Below are 14237 nucleotides of genomic sequence, written 5' to 3'. Positions count from 1 at the left end.
ATGACTCATAATCCATTTTCAACTCAGAGTCCCTAAAGTTTATTGATTGATTGATTGATTGGTTGGTTGATTGATTGATTGATTTTTAAGAAGGGAATTCCTCCATCAAAGAGAGAAAAAAATGTATACAAATCATCAAAATTGGCGTTTTGCACAACGTGATCTGGTAAAACTATTCACTACGGGGTTAAGGAAATGCTTACTTAGACACCTTTCCAGGGTGGCAGTATTAAGATTTTACGACCGGCAATGTTTACTCCTCTCTGGCTTGTTCTCGGCCTTCCGTTTGGTAAACAATCATGAGGTGCTTTACAGACTTTCTGACCCGTCACTGTTTAATTTCCACACTCAAACTAAAAGAACACCAAGTCACATCTTCCATGAGTAGGGAACAGTCCTTGGCCAAAAGTGCCCGCTGAAAAAAATTCAAACATAACCTTGTGATTATCAGCGTTGCATGGGCCTCGTTTGTACAATATATCCTAATGAATCCGTCAAAACTGTTAATACTCCCATCGATAGCATGAACAATTTCATGACACTGTGGTAAACCTTGAATTATTGCTTCGGGTAAGAAGTATTTTTCACACTCTTTCGAAAAATTGTCAGTCATTTTGAGGTCGATTTCTGAAATACAACAATACGATGAACACAAGGGATAGTATTAAACAAGATATTGGACATAAACTAGTCTCCAACAGTCCGTTAAGCGGCCTTTGAAGACGATGCATGCATGCATGCATGCATCCATCCATCCATCCATCCATGTATCCATCCATGCATGCATGCATCCATAAACCGGAAGCCATGAAGGCTCAAACAGTGTCCGAATGTCTGAAGAAACTTTTTTCGAGTTACTACTTTACCTTTAGATCCCTGTAAATCTCAGTTAAATGTACAGGGCGCTCTGACCTGTATAATGATGACAGAAGCCAAAAAATGTACAAGGTTTAGATGACAGTGCATTCTGCTATTTGTATCACTTAATAATATACGGTGGTGCCTTCTTCGAACTCTCTCTCTTATAGGTCATCGACACGATTCCACCTCCCTATACACTTTAAAGCTGAATACCTGCCATTGAGGCGCTTTCTGTCTGAGTGTAATTATCGGACTGAATTTACATGTTTAAAAGACCCTCCTGATTGTTTCACACCCCTGCAGTGTCCTGAGTTGAAATGAGACCTATCAAAAGTACGCTATTTTTCTATTTAACATAGTTTATTATGGTGACATTGTCCTTAGGGCATTGCAGTATACTTTGTGCCGAATGCAAGTTATATAAAAGGGACACGCGTAATGTCTAGTCACTATTTTTGTCCGCATGACCAAAGAGTTACATTGTTAATGAAATATTCAGATGTAAATTTGTCAGATGCTAAATTGCAACACTGCGAAACTATAGGGTATTTAAACACTTGTTATTACTTCAATTTTAGCTGACTTCCCTGACAATCAACTGGAATAGGTGAGAGTTGTTTTCTTTCGCTATGTTACACTTACAATTGTCAAATCCTGGCAGACTATTTCGCAGGAAATGTCTCTCAGCTTTTTGGATATTTCGGAAACAATTCATCTCTGTTACAAAAAGAGTTAATTCATGAGTTCTAATGGTACCTTGGAATCGCCGTCTCTAAGTTATCAATCAACATTATTTAGTACTTCACCCGCTGCACAATACTTTCTCATTTAGAAAACAAATCTCTTGAATCCAAAAACCAACCGTCTATCGGTACGTATGATCTGCCGGTACTTAAAGTTCAGGAGTCTTCATTCGTAACTGTCGCCAAGTATGGGCGAAAGTATGAACAAGAGTCATTTGAGTATGTGGAAACGGGTAGCACTCGTCGTAGTACAGAACATTGCAACTATGCAGTTTGCATTTTAATTTTTTTTTATTTGGAAACCTCTTATACCACAGATACACTATCAATCAGAGAACGCATATATAGGGAAAATCTCGTTACAAGGTGTTTCACGTCGTGAAAAATGGCCAAGGCAATCTGCATGTTTGTGGTCTTCCTGTCGTTGGCGGTTATATGGCATGGTGGAATATGTCATGACAAGAAACATCATCAAAATGGAAAAAACCGTGACAGGAGTTCTGACAGTGATGATAGGTCCCATGGCTGGGAATCTGATAGTGGTGGAAGGTCCCATGGCCGGGAATCTGATAGTGGTGGAAGGTCCCATGGTCGGGAATCTGACAGTGGTGGAAGGTCTGATGGTCGTGGTCATGGTCACCGGCATGGTCACAAAGATGGGTCTCACGATGGAAAATATGACCATGGCTCAAAACCATCTTTCTGGGGACTTCCTTCTTGGGGTGCAAGTCCGACTGATTCAGTCGAGCTGGGTGAGTAATTTACGGGTGAATTCATCTTGGCTGGCATTTAGCAACTTAAACATTTGTGAAAAACGTGCCATGTGACCACCAACGTAAACATACTAAAAAAGCTTAGCTCTTGATATGTACTAAGTCTTTTGAACCATGTTTTTTCAAGTGATACCCAAACCTATGATATATAAAGATAGCACGAAAATTCAACCGGAACGGAGCTTTAAATCCTCAGACACGGGTAGATATACCGTCAATTCATCGTAAAGATAGGGAAAGGTAAGTTACTAAAAACCAGGAGATATGAAATCGTGTTTTGTACAACCAGTAATTAATGCCTCATGGATTGATGGGTATCACTCGTCTGGAAAGTGGACGACAACTACTCATTGTCAATGGATAATATTTAAATGTCACCCACGTTCAGTCTGTTCAACCTGAGTTCGAGTATATTTCTAAAATATCGAAATCGAGTAATTCTTTTCTCAACACACTATTCAATTCCTCTATCTCACCCAAGAACCACGAACAAAAGCTCCGCCACCACCGACTGAACCCCCACCGGAACCGACTGAATCTCCAACAACTCATCACGGTACGTGATAAATATCTTACTAACCATCTTTCTCCATTCTTTTTCATTAGATTTGTACCTGAAGGGGTTAGCTTTTTGTGAGACATGGTGTGACTGTTCAGTAAAGTAAACTAAGTCTTATTAATGAATGTAATCTTTTTAAAATTTAAGTTTGTTGTCCTGAAGGATAATTATCATACAGCCCGCAGAAACAAAGAATACAACACAGAACACATAGAACAGCACAGTTAAATTTTATAAAGCTCATATAAACGCTGCAACAGTAACAACCACAGAGAATATAGTATAATTCAGATATTTCGTGATGGCTAGTGGTACGAAGCTCGTGCCGTATAGCACCTCAGAACATTCGAGACAGCGATAGTGTGAATACTGATAGGAGATTTGAATTATGCGGCACTTCGGCCAATACCATCCGGGAGATCGATTATGACCATTCTTCAGAAGAAAATAAGTCCGTTGACATGGAAATCAAGCTTAACAATCGGACCCAAGGTGTAACTGTTCGTATTATTTTTGTCATCGTAAAGCTTTTCGTTAGACAAGACTTCAGTAGCCATGCAAACCAACACATATGCAAGTCTTCAAATGTGTAGTAGAATGAAAATAATTTTCAGCTGCCTCAATCATTCTAGAAAGGGTCCGATCTTTACAAATCAACAGTAACTGTAAGGTAGACGACTAGCAGTAAGCAAAGGACGGTTTATATCTCCAATCTATCTATTAAATGTTGATTATTTGAATTACAGAGAAACCGACACAGACCGACAGATAGACAGACAAACAGACTTATTTGACCATACACAGATACACAGTAAGGGCTCAAATATCGTCTACAAACACATAATCACCGATCCTGAATTTTTTTTCTATTCTCTATTTGCATCAACAGTTGGAGAGAGTAAGTAGAATTCATTTCAGCTATTATTGTTATTCTAGTTTTGTGTAAGATTCGTTACACAGCGAGGGTAAAACGATCGAAGTAGTTCCCCTTATCAACGCAATGCAGATACATATGATAATTCAAAGTAAGCAATGATGTAGTTATGAGAAATCAAGGAAAAGTTCGACATCGAAATTTCACCGGTCTTGTAACTTGATATTCGTTGTCAAGTTGCTGATCACCTTGCGGTCATTTTTCTCTTATCAATGATTTTCGACAAACCGTGCAAAAATTGAGAAAGAGCTGAAGTTCGTTTGCCATTGCGAAAGTCCGTTAGACCACTGACCAATTATTCGTCGGCATTTGTAATTTAACACCGTTTTCTTTTCTTCTTTTAGCTACCATGATTCCAACATTGGCACGTAAGTCCGTAATTATTATTATTATTATTATTATTATTATTATTATTATTATTATTATTACAAGTTTAGGGGCTATAAGTATTATATAGAAATCTAAAAAATAATTCATTGAAGCTGTGGGACTTCTGAAAAAAAAATGTTGTTACTCCTGAATGGTTGCCATGGAAACATCTCACATTAAAATGAGTGTGATTTTTTTTGGTGTGCTAACCAGAAAACCCCTTATTAACAATATTTTACATCAATTAATAGTTCTTTAATAGGAATTTGGGAAAAAGTAACATTTTCAATCCCAAAATAGTTACTATGGCAACTCGAAACATTAAAATAAGTCTGACATTTGTGTTCTCTGACCCGAACTTCCCCACTAGATAATTTTCATATCAATCAAAGTAACTTTTCAAGGGATATTAGAAAAACTAAAATTTTCAACACCTAAAATGGTTACCATGGAAACATGGGGCAGTGAAATCGATATCATATTTGGTCTTTCCGACCCAAAATACCCTTATGGTGAAATTTTCACGGAAATTGAACCTATTATTATTCGTGTTATTATTTCTATATAATACTTTATTATTATTATTATTATTATTATTATTACAAGTTTAGGGGCTATAAGTATTATATAGAAATCTAATAACAGTTCAGAGGTGTTGTTTATTTTAATTTTGTCAAAAGGGGTGACTTCTAATTGTCGTACGTGTATTCTCTCCGCCCAATTAGGTGTTCCTTTTGACATCACTACCCTTATGAATATTCATATACTTGCAAAAACTGACAGTCGCTGTGTCTGACAGCGCGTGCTCACAGCTGCTGAGCTGCACAGCGTAGCCTTCGAATGCAGGCCCATCGTGGCAGTCGTGGGCGTGCACAAAACAAGGCACAGCGACTGTGGAGAGTCTATGCCAGTGTAATTGGCCTTGTAAACGTATCTTCAGCGTGGCATTTGTAGTTGTGGCGAAAACCATAAACCCTCTCCCTATGCTGACGTTGTTGGTTTTATTTTGTTCATGTGCATTAAATGTAAGCAATCAAGGAAGTTTTGGGATGGAAATAGAGCAAAGGCATGCGTTTCCGCGAGATCTGTGCTACAAATATAACTTTTCGCATGCGCACTCTTGCCAGTGTAGTCTGCCAATATGAGCATGCGCAATTGAGTGAAAGTGCTCGTGAATGTGTAGTCTGTACACTACGTCTCGTAATATAATCATGTCGTTCAGCTTTGCATGTTGACAGAAACTGGAATTACTGCAGAGAATACTTTTCAGGACATCACAAGTGAGTCTCTAAGGTAACAAGTAGGACGTTTAGGAAATCCTTTCGGAAAGTTCACGCCGCCTGTGGCCATTTTGTGGCGTATAAGCTTACAGTTATACGTACCTGGAGCGTATACAGTATTTCTACTGTACAGTGTACATATTGCCGGATAATATGCGATGGAATTTTGCGTTTCACGTCGTTCAATCATTCAGATGGAAATGCCGCCCTTCTCCAAACTTTGAAAAAAACAGGGTGACAGATTTGGAATGCTAACTCTTGTATATCAAGAATGACGTAATTTAATGAGAAGACATTTGTATTCGAGCACGGCTACAGTTTTTGATTCGAGAACTCTCATCATGGACCGTGGTTGTATTAAAAAATCGAGAGGGCTAGGGTGAGTCGAACTTTTTCCTATGTCCATGTGGCACTTGAGCAAAAATAAGCGAATCCACAGGCCTTTGGCGAATCAATTAATGCGTTTTTCACGAAGCTGAAAGGTTGAAAGATCCGTCCGTCACTATGGGACGAGGTAGATAAATGCAGTCAAACCCAGCTGGGCACATAAAGTGACTTTGTTCTTGGAATTACGAAGACTACCGGCCGTGCGGTGGAACTTTGCAACAAAATTTCAATATCTGAACTGACGTACTTGAATGGCAGGCAAGGAAACGATGGCCAATAAAAACGCATTCTCGTTGCATTTTGATAATAATGTATCAATCACAATGACACAGAAATTATGCCTCCTCCCGGCAGAAGGGCCATGGCCAATTTTTAGCCCTGCTACAGTATGTCTCAGTGCTGAAAAGGCCATGTTGTTGTCAGGTTGTAATGGCGACTTTTAAAATTTGTATACAACTCTGAGAGTGAAACGGGTTGTTAATAGGTCACAAAACTTTTGAGTCCCACTGTCGTCCATTATACCTGTTTCCTCGGGTATTAAAAGATGTGCAAGTATACACATCAAAAGACTAGAAAATTCTTTTCATGGGCAGAATCTCGTAAAATAGCCTTTTCTTGCCTGGTTAACGAAAAAAGATACCCCTGATCTAAAATATGCATGGTTTTAAATAAAAAACTGTGGTTACACTAAATGGTTACCATGGAAACATGAAACAAAAATGAACATTGAGTTCATGCTGTGATAAAGACACTTAGGAGAGCATACTTTTAGTGGAATTTGGAAAAACTTTGAAATTTTAAAATGCAAATAGGTTACTATGGAAACACAGGGCAGTAAAAATGGATATCATGTTTTGTCTTTCTAACCCAAAATAACCCTTCGGTATGATATTCCTGTTGATTCCTGGATTTTTACACTGGATATTTGGTCTTTCTAACCCAAAATATCCCTTTGATATAACATATTCTGTTGGTTACTGGAGTTTAGGTGGAATCTTTGAAAAATTGGTAATTTTTACTCCTGAATGGTTACCATGGAAACATCTCACATTAAAATGAATGTGATTTTTTATGGTGTGCTAACAAGAAAAACCCTTATTATCAATTTTTTACATCAATCAATAGTTCTTTAATAGGAATTAGGGAAAAAGTAACATTTTCAATCCCAAAATAGTTACCATGGCAACTCGAAACATTAAGATAAGTCTGGTTTTTGTGTTCTCTGACCCGAACTCCCCCACTAGATAGTTTTCATATCAATCAAAGTAACTTTTCATGGGATATTAGAAAAACTGAAATTTTCAACCCCTAAAATGGTTACCATGGAAACATGGGGCAGTGAAATCGATATCATATTTGGTCTTTTTGACCCAAAATACCCTTATGGTGAAATTTTCACGGAAATTGAACCTATTATTATTCGCGTTATTATTTCTATATAATACTTATATTAATTATTATTATTATTATTGTTGTTGTTGTTGTTGTTGTTGTTGTTATGAGAATACTGCTCATCATTTTTAGATATGTAGTTGTTAATCAGTGACATGTAATTAACTGAAGCCCCGCATATTAAAAAATGGTAATCATGAAAAAATTGCATTAATATTACTTCCTCATGTGAAAAAGTTATGCAGGACAGACAATAGAAATACAAATTTGCAGCGACAGTGGAGGGGAAAAATTGCTGCCGTACCCATTTCCTCTAGCCCCCCCCCCCCCCGAAATAACATGGTTCTCCCCTTATAGTTGTAAATGAAGTTCGTTATCGTGCATATCTGGACGTCTATCGTCAACTGTCATGACTGATACTGTTTGGTTAACGTCACCAGCGTGGAGCGATGTTGGCTTAGGTATATGATGAATCTGTATTTACACCAAAGCACAATTCATATTTAATTTTGTACACTGTAGCTTGCGAATACCCTGTACCTATTAGCAAATTAGTTCCAATCGGGTTTGTACCTTTCGCAGCCTGCGAGTACCCTGTGCCCATTAGCAATGTTGCAGAGGGCAGACCAACCTTTCAGAGTTCAGACAAACCGAAAAAGGATGGAGGGTCCGAGAAGGCTGTGGATGGAAACAAGGACAGTGACTTGAAAGGCGGTAACTCCTGCACTTGGACTGATGATGAATTCGAGCCATATTGGCAAGTGGATTTGGAAAGTTCTTATGACATTTATGAAGTTGTCATCACAAACCGCATGGATTGTTGCTGTAAGTGATTTTTAATGCACTCTAGTTTGGTAAAGACACGGCGAAATTGACAAAAGTATTTTTTTTTCTCTTTTAATGAGTATATTCTCTTCACGACTACATGTGTCGCGGAAATTATACTGATACAGGGTAGATCACTGAACACTTCGGGTCACACCAAAACCATGCTAATTGCATGAATTTATATTAACCTTCCGTAGTCGTTCAAGTACCGTGGCCCCTACACGCAACGGAACTCTATTACTTTTGAATATAAACTCTAATTTTTCTTGACAATATCTTTAATATTTGTAAGAGATTTTATTTCTCCACCGCAAACTTTTAATTTTGTACGGGCAACTTTATCTTAACTTTACTTTAACTTTAACTTCTCGAAAGTATTTTTAGTTTTAACTATAAACAAAATATGTTTCTCAAAAGCATTTTTTTGTGTAAAACAAAAGTAAAATTTTTTCAGGATAACAAACTCCCCTACACGTCATGAAAATGTATTAATTTTGAACATAAACTCATATTTCTTGACAATATATTTAATATTTGTAAGAAATTTTATTTCTCCACAGCAAACTTTTATTTCTGAACGGGGAAACTTTATTTTTGGGGTAAACTGTTTTTAAAAACTTTTAACAAAAAAAACTTTAACTTTTAAAAAATAACTTTAACTTTGAACAAAATATTTGTTTCTCAAAAGCGTTATTCGAAAAGAAGTAAAAATTGTTCACAGCAAGAGTTTAAGATTTTTGCTAAGCGCGAACTGAGTTACTTAAATGACATAACCTTATGTCTTTAGAGCAGAAAACTTAAATTCTTAAAGAATAGTTTTATTTTTCCAAGAGTAAAATTAATTTCTTTATGGAAATAAGATTTTCTTAGAGCAGCAAATTGAAATACAGAGAATAAAACTTTTTTTTCAATGGCGAGAAATTATTTTCTGAAGACAACAAAACTAATTCTTTCAAGATATATTTTCTACATATGAGTGTGGTTTAAGAATTTTGTAAAACTGAACTGAGAAAGAACGAAAAAGGAAGGATGAAAAAGTCAAACTTACTTTTCTTCAGAGCGAAATTTATTTCTGAGAGGAGAAATATTTCATGTGAGGGCGCAATTACCTATAATGCATAGCAAACTCTTTCTAGCGAGAGTAAACATATTTTGGGGAAGAGTAAAACATTTTTCCGACGAGCAAAACTTTATTTTAACGGCGGCGGAAGTTAAAGTATCCCACCATGCAACACCCAAGTTTGATGACCCAGAGTCTCCGAGACAACCATGACTGACTTCATCGGCGATACAGGCACGCTAGCCCGGCCCTAGCTGCAGTACAGTACCTCGAGGTTTTACCTGGGTATTTGGGTCGGACGGTTTGCCGTACTGTACTGCAGCTAGCCCGGCCCTACCCTGCCTGCGTACGATGCTGTGTGTTGGGGCCGTATAACGCCGGGAACACACAGCATCGTACGCAGGGCTATGGGCACGGGCACGCAAACAAGTCAGTTCAACAGTTGCCACTTGTCTGAGTCCCCGAAGAACGGTTTTGTGTTTGAGTGATTCGTCCTGACTGCAGACGTTGTGCGACGGGATGGACCGCATTGGGTTCCTTCATTAGCTCTGCATGGGCTGTGTGTTACCGGCGTTATACGGCCTCCCACCACATAACGCCGGTAACACACAGCCCTGCCATGCAGAGCTATTCCTTCATCAGTTGATGTTGTGTGATAGTCATCTTTTCTATCAGCCAGATTCGTAATTGATAGAGTCTTCGACTGAAACTGAACCTGGCCCACCAGATTTGACCACAGTCGAGCGTGGTTCAATACAGTAGTTGTGGGTCCACAGCTGTGGTGTTTTCGGACGGGATATGCCTTTTACGGGCTGGTTGACTTTCACGTTTTTGACCCCGCAAAACACGTGAAAGTCAAAACCAGTCCGCGACTGTGGTCAAATCTGGCGGGCTCGGTTCACTTTCAGTTTCTATAAATCACGAATCTGGCTTCTCCTCTTAGAAAAAATGAATATCACACACATTGGCTGTGTGTTACCGGTGTTATGTGGTGGGAGACTGTATAACGCCGGTAACACACAGCCCTGCCATGCATAGCCCTGCGTACAGGTCTGTGTGTTCCCAGCGTATAACGCCGGGAACACACAGACCTGTACCGTGTACGCAGGGCTATGCAATGCAGAGCTAATGAAGAACCCCAATGCGGTCCCGTCGCACACCGTCTGCCGTCAGGACGAATCACTCAAACATAAAACCGTTCTTCGGGGACTCAGACAAGTGGCAACTGACCCGCGTGCCCGTAGCCCTGTGTACGATGTTGTGAGTTCCCGGCGTTATACAGCCCCAACACACAGCATCGTACGCAGGCAGGGTAGGGCCGGGCGGGCGTGCCCGTATCGCTGATGAAGTCAGTCATGGTTGTCTCGGAGAGCAGATCGTCCATGTAGCCGACACGAACACGAACTGTCTGATACCGGCTACCAACTCGGAGACTCTGGGTCATCACACTTGGGTGTTGCATGGTGGGATACTTTAACTTCCGCCGCCGTTAAAATAGTTTTGCTCGTCGGAAAAATGTTTTACTCTTCCCAAAAATATGTTCACTCTCGCTAGAAAGAGTTTGCTATGCATTAAAGTAATTGCGCCCTCACATGAAATATTTCTCCTCTCAGAAATAAATTTCGCTCTGAAGAAAAGTAAGTTTGACTTTTTCATCCTTCCTTTTTCGTTCTTTCTCAGTTCAGTTTTACCAAATTCTTAAACCACACTCATATGTAGAAAATATATCTTGAAAAAATTAGTTTGTTGTCTTCAGAAAATAATTTCTGTCCATTGAGAAAAAAGTTTATTCACTATATTTCAATTTGCTGCTCTGAGAAAATCTTATTTCCATAAAGAATTAATTTTACTCCTGAAAAATAAAACTTTTCTTTAAGAATTTAAGTTTTCTGCTCTAAAAACATAAGGTTATGTCATTTAAGTAACTCAGTTCGCGCTCAGCAAAAATCTTAAACTCTTGCTGTGAACAATTTTTACTTCTTTTCGAAATAAAAACGTTTTTCAGAAACAAATATTTTGTTCAAAGTAAAAGTTATTTTTTAAAAGTTAAAGTGTTTTTTGTTAAAAGTTTTTAAAACAGTTTACCCCAAAAATAAAGTTTCCCGTTCAGAAATAAAAGTTTGCTGTGGAGAAATAAAATTTTTTACAAATATTAAATATATTGTCAAGAAATATGAGTTTATGTTCAAAAATAATAAATTTCCATGACGTGTAGGGGAGTTTGTTATCTTGAAAAAATTTTACTTTTGTTTTACAAAATAAAAAATACTTTTGAGAAACATATTTGTTTATTGTTAAAACTAAAACTACTTTCGAGAAGTTAAAGTTAAGATAATGTTAAGATAAAGTTGCCCGTACAAAATTAAAAGCTTGCGGTGGAGAAATAAAATCTCTTACAAATATTAAAGATATTGACAAGAAAAATTAGAGTTTATATTCAAAAGTAGTAGAATTCCGTGGCGTGTAGGGGCCACCGTATTCAAGGTCGCCATAATCACAAGAAGTTACGCGTATTTTTTTCAGCTGGCCGTATCAAGAATGCGCAGATCCGTGTCGGCGATAGTTCAAACTTTGAAGAAAATCCGATCTGCGGGAGGATGATCATCGGCAAGATGTCGCGAGATGAGACCATCACCACAAGATGCGGTTGCGAGACCCCAATGAGAGGGCGCTATGTCTCTGTCCAGCTCATCGACAAGGAACAGATGTTGCATTTGTGTGAAGTTGAGGTTATGGCTGGTTAAAGAATTAAGGGACACCGAAACGTTATATCCAAATCAGAATCAAACCTAAACACTATAGAATGCCCCTAGGCGACAGATATTCAGTCTCTAAACCTTTTACAATACCTTTTGGTCTACCACTTGTTGGAGTTCATTCTGAAACTTGTGGAATATAATAAAGTTTTGACCGGCTTATTTAAGTTTTTTCAAAATCGAAAATTTTATCTTCACTTATAGCACAGAGTTGGTGGCCATTTAGATAAATATTGGATGACTTGTTTTTCTGGTACCAACTTTTGCACAATAACCCCTGTTTTTTTCTTGGTTTCAAAATGGAATCATCAAAAGTCTCCTTTAAGGAAAGTATAAACAAAAGTCTCTAAATTCCGTTCCACCTTGAACCAGGAATTGTCAATAGAGTAGTATAGAATAGTGTATGCCTTTCTTTTCATCTTCATTAGAATAAAGCGATAACGTAGTAAAAGTTATTGCACGTGACTCCTTGAGTTTGATTTATTACTAGATATCGACCATTTTTCATTTCCTACATTCAACTAAGTCCTAGAAGGCCATAGGTTCCTTCAACAATACTGTAAGCCATGGTATTGTTGTGTAAAACATGTGTTAGGCCTTCTTTTGAATAACGCATCATCAAACTAAAAGTGATTTCACGATAATTATTTCATTATTACATATGTACATGTGTACCACGGAGCGCAAACATACACTGCAGTGCAAATACGAAAAACATTACGCCGTAACCTTATGTAAATGAACACCTGTAACTAGTTTCTAAATAATTATTATTTTATAAATAACCAGAAAATGGTCGTTTGCAAGCTATACTTCTTCGCAAGATTAACAACAATGTTCAACTTAACTTTTCAGCATAGAAGATTTCAATGACAAGGCTCACTGTATATTTTGTATCACAGAGAGAATAAGATCACATTTTTAAAAGTTTGGAATTTGTTAAGTTCCGTCGCCATCACTGGTCTGGTTCCCTGACCCATTTCTACCGCTGGCTGCGCTGCTTTCGTTTGCAGGGCAGCCAGCGGTAGAAATAGGCCAGGGGATCAGACTATCGCCATCACCCGCTCAATTCTCTAATTTTGTCTAAGCACAAAATAATAGCCGTAAGTTGGAAATGCTGAAGTACTTTCAACGTACAAGATCACAATGGTAGTAAAAGTTGCAAGCAATCTTCTACCGAAAGTTATGTCAATGCACAAGAGAATATCAACAGAGTCCGAAAACTGCAGTAACTTTTTGGTCCTGGTATAATACCACAATTGTTTCCACAGAGACAATTCAAAATTGTATTTTCCACGACTTTGGTATGTAGAGTAACCTTCCCGGACACTCTTTCGATTCAAAGCAAATCTAGGCTTACTCATAAACACAACTTATCATTTACACACCACCTGAATGTGGGTGAACGTTGAATAATCTTAAGACGAGTGAGCAACTACAGAGGTTGACGCTAAAAATGATATCTTAACGTGTAAATCAACTCTGTTGGTTACTTTTTTGTGAAATGACATGGTTGGCCACACAATATCATCGGAGAATACTTCCATAATCACCTAAATATATCCAGCGAGGGTCTGCTGAACATTTGTGCATCTTTCTTAAAGTGGAATATGAATATTTAATCAGATCAGAACAATAACACAGCAGTCTAATGAACCACTTTATAGCAGCGGCGGGACGGGGAGACCGGGAATGTTGTCTTTCCTGACTAGAAGGAATTGGAAATATGTTTCCAGGGCATTTATTTTGGATTGATAATACCTGTAACTGGGTCCAAAAGTCATAGACAGTCAGTCAGTCGAGTTCTGATTTGCATTTACAACACAGTCATAACACGAGATAGCAAAAACGCCACCGTGATTCCCGTACCATACACCTCTGTTCCCCGACACGACCTTCCCTCCGTCTCCATGAACAAATATACGGATCATCGTCAGCATCATGGTACTCAAAGGTACCTTGTCGGCAGACTTGTCCTCAGTATGCAAATTAGAAAGCAAGATTGATTTTTTGTTCGGCGCGTTCACGAATCTTACAGCGGATTTTTGTATACGACTCGACGGGTATTTCACAAGTGCCACAGTAAATTTCGTGATCTGATTTTAAGGGGTAATCTATCGTATCTGGATTTCGTCTTGCTGGCAATCTTTGTATGTCATCGCCTGTTCCAATATCATCAGCACTTTTGAGTCGACTGCGGTATTAAAGTCGCTCTGGTCGGTAACTATGCGTTTTTCAAACGATTTAAATGACCAACCTTTGTACACGGCTGTCCATTTTCTGTATATTCGACAC

At 38.3% G+C, this 14237-nt stretch overlaps 1 protein-coding gene across 2 annotated transcripts; it reads left to right on the top strand.

The window, feature by feature from the left end:
* Positions 1 to 1410: 1410 nt before the first annotated feature.
* Positions 1411 to 12397, top strand: LOC139136942 (uncharacterized). Of its 2 annotated transcripts, XM_070704811.1 has the most exons (6): positions 1432 to 1468; positions 1922 to 2356; positions 2859 to 2933; positions 4215 to 4238; positions 7881 to 8123; positions 11710 to 12397. In XM_070704811.1, the coding sequence occupies exons 2-6, from the start codon at positions 1990 to 1992 to the stop codon at positions 11928 to 11930; spliced, it is 930 nt and encodes a 309-aa protein (XP_070560912.1). In that variant the 5' UTR covers positions 1432 to 1468; positions 1922 to 1989; the 3' UTR covers positions 11931 to 12397. The 2 variants fall into 2 exon arrangements, with proteins under 2 accessions (XP_070560914.1, XP_070560912.1); XM_070704813.1 differs by lacking the exon at positions 4215 to 4238 and having other exon boundaries at positions 1411 to 1468; positions 2859 to 2937; positions 7854 to 8123.
* The last annotated feature ends 1840 nt before the right edge of the window (positions 12398 to 14237 follow it).

The sequence above is a fragment of the Ptychodera flava genome, chromosome 7 (genome assembly GCF_041260155.1).
Source record: "Ptychodera flava strain L36383 chromosome 7, AS_Pfla_20210202, whole genome shotgun sequence".
In the NCBI taxonomy this organism is placed as follows: Eukaryota; Metazoa; Hemichordata; class Enteropneusta; family Ptychoderidae; genus Ptychodera; species Ptychodera flava.
The sequence above is the reverse complement of the archived record's forward strand: the minus strand, read 5'-3'. Positions and strand labels throughout refer to the sequence as shown.

Excerpts from the sequence above, each read along its gene's own strand:
- LOC139136942 (XM_070704811.1), top strand. The coding sequence starts at position 1,990 with ATGGCCAAGGCAATCTGCATGTTTGTGGTCTTCCTGTCGTTGGCGGTT. Across the intron at positions 2,934-4,214 it reads ATCTCCAACAACTCATCACG|CTACCATGATTCCAACATTG; the intron begins GTACGTGATAAA and ends TTCTTCTTTTAG. Across the intron at positions 8,124-11,709 it reads AAACCGCATGGATTGTTGCT|CTGGCCGTATCAAGAATGCG; the intron begins GTAAGTGATTTT and ends TATTTTTTTCAG.